The sequence below is a fragment of the Eleginops maclovinus genome, chromosome 20, assembly GCF_036324505.1.
Source record: "Eleginops maclovinus isolate JMC-PN-2008 ecotype Puerto Natales chromosome 20, JC_Emac_rtc_rv5, whole genome shotgun sequence".
In the NCBI taxonomy this organism is placed as follows: domain Eukaryota; kingdom Metazoa; phylum Chordata; class Actinopteri; order Perciformes; family Eleginopidae; genus Eleginops; species Eleginops maclovinus.
Window position 1 is genome coordinate 3197051 of NC_086368.1, and position 2464 is coordinate 3199514.

General features: G+C 40.2%; 1 protein-coding gene across 1 annotated transcript; it reads right to left on the bottom strand.

Annotated features, from left to right (window-relative positions):
- Window positions 1-515: 515 nt before the first annotated feature.
- Window positions 516-1808, bottom strand: LOC134883135 (fibronectin type III domain-containing protein 11-like). Its single transcript, XM_063911335.1, has 2 exons — window positions 1698-1808; window positions 516-1268 (listed from the first exon to the last, which is right to left on the bottom strand). The coding sequence occupies exons 1-2, from the start codon at window positions 1806-1808 to the stop codon at window positions 516-518; spliced, it is 864 nt and encodes a 287-aa protein (XP_063767405.1).
- Window positions 1809-2464: the final 656 nt, after the last annotated feature.

Here is a 2464-nt window from a genome sequence, read left to right on the forward strand (position 1 = left end):
CTCTGTTTGCCTTTTTAGCCACACTTAACTAATAATATACGTCTAATGCGTCCATCATAATGACATATTTACAACAACTAAGACAATTCACCTTATCAGAGGCCTCTGTCTAACCTAATTTGTATTTAGAGTAAAGAAGTAAAATCTCGAAACTTCAAACCCACAAACATTTAGACAGACGATGAAGATCAGGAAGAAAATGATTACAGCTGAGGTGTCCAGATGTCCAGATCAAAAACAGTTTTATGTCATCATCCAAGTTTTTCTTTCCTCTAGGGTTAAGGTTTCTACATATATGAATCAGAATCCTGCCTTTAAGATGCCATGTTTGTGTATTTTTAACTTTTTACAAGATCCAAATAATCTGACCAATTATTCTATCAAGACATTAACACAGTTTTCAATTCAGGAAATCCTGGGGTTAATTTATTTGCATGAATCTGGTTGCATATATTTTTCTTTGTAAATAAAAACAATCTGTGAATTCCCTTCATGTCTAGAAGGGGACAACTCTCTTACTTGGAAATATCCAAGGTTTTCAGGTTTATGCTGTCCATCCACAGTCCATACAGCAAGTTTGAAGCATGTACTCTTCTGACAGAGAACTTATAGTTCCTGTCAGGTTCAAGGACGTCGATCAGCAGTTCATATGACTTGCATGCATATATAAGTTTGGCTTCATCAGCAAGAGTTGGATGACAGTTTTCTATGTGGATCTCAAACATTTGGTTCAGCTCCTTAGACGATGAGTGTTCGACCTCCCAGAACAGATGCACACTGTTGGATGTCACTCTGGACTTGACCTGGTCAAAAGTCACCGGTGCCTTGAAGGACAATAATGCACTAAGCTTTAGTGTTTGAAGGTTGGCTGTACTGGCGGCGAGCTGGTTCTGCAGGTTTAGTGGGCCGCAATTTCGAGTCAATCTGGTATCAAAATCGTGCACATGCTGCAGTGCTTGCTGGGTCTTCTGCTGCACGGAAGCTACCATGTCACTGTCCACCAGACCCTGTTTATACTTAACGATGAAGGCCTCCAGCTCCCGGCAGCTCCTGGTGATCACTTCGTAGAGCTGTCCCATAACAGTGAGGAGGAGCTTGACCTGGGTCCTGCCTAGAGCCATGGCTCGCTGCAGCCTCCGCTCGTCAGTCAGAGAGGACACAGCGTTGTCCAAAGGCTGCTCCCCTTCTGCAGCTGCTGGCATTTCATCCACTCGTATTTCTAAGTAGAACGAGCTTCTCTGCAAGAGCCGCAGCTTTCTCTGCCTCACCTTGGAAATACATCACATAGCCTGGTTAAGTTCACATGTACTTTACAATGGGACATCACTCAGACATTTCATACTATTGAATGTTTTTACTCCTGCAAACCCATACAGGTGTTTCAATCACTGGGTAGCAAGACCTCTAGTCAGGCTGATGTTGGGTGTAGCCAGGAAGCCTTTGAACTAATAACAATATTAACGGTATAAAATACTCCTACCGCTAACAGGCAAGTGATGGAGCGCTCAATCAAGCACAGACTGTACACAAAAACAGACAGGATGGACTATGGGTGTGTACAGGTTTAAACATACTTTTGCTTGTTAAAGGCCTCGATTTAATTTACTATATGTTTTAAAATCAACAATTGTATTTGAAAAAAAATGAATAATACAAAAGTACATTGCTCATTCTTAAATACAGTCTGGTATACTTACCATGATGGAGTTGTCACTCAGTGCGGTGCTGCGCAGATGAAGGATTTGGTTGTAGAGGTCTTGGACGGTCTGGGTCCTGATCTCCTGAGTCGCACACTTGACGTCTTCCATGGTAACTGTTTCACACATTCACATCATTCATGTAAAGTGTGTGGAATAAATGCAAAATGTAGGCAATCAAAACAAATTGTGTCAATGTTTGGGTTTGCATTTCATCTGGAAATGTATTCTTAGAGCATTTCCAGAGACAGCTGTGAAAGTTTTACTTCTTCCATATATGGTACTTCCAACAATACTGTCATGCTACTGTGAGACACTGAAAAAATGTAAATGTAGTAGTACACACACACACGCACGCATACGCACACGCACACACACACGCACACACACACACACACACACCACCTACCACTATCCCCATCACAAACCACACAAGTTCCTGTTACTGTACACAGGGAAATCTATTACATTTGAAAATAAAAGTGTAACTTTCCATCCATACATTCCTGATAAAATGATTCGGTCTTTTGTGAAAAACTATCAGCATTTCTCTTTTGTGTTGCTTAAGGGTAACTTTTAAAACCTTGAGTGATGGTGGGAAAAAAAATGGGATAATTAACATGTGAGACTTTTTTTACTTTCATTTCCAAAAGCTAATGTTAAGGTTTAATAATGTTGTTTTGCAAGCTTCAAAGTAATAAGTAATTCTCATAGAAAGTCAGCCAAAAGAACAAGATAAGGTGAATATAATCAATATTTGGAAAAAA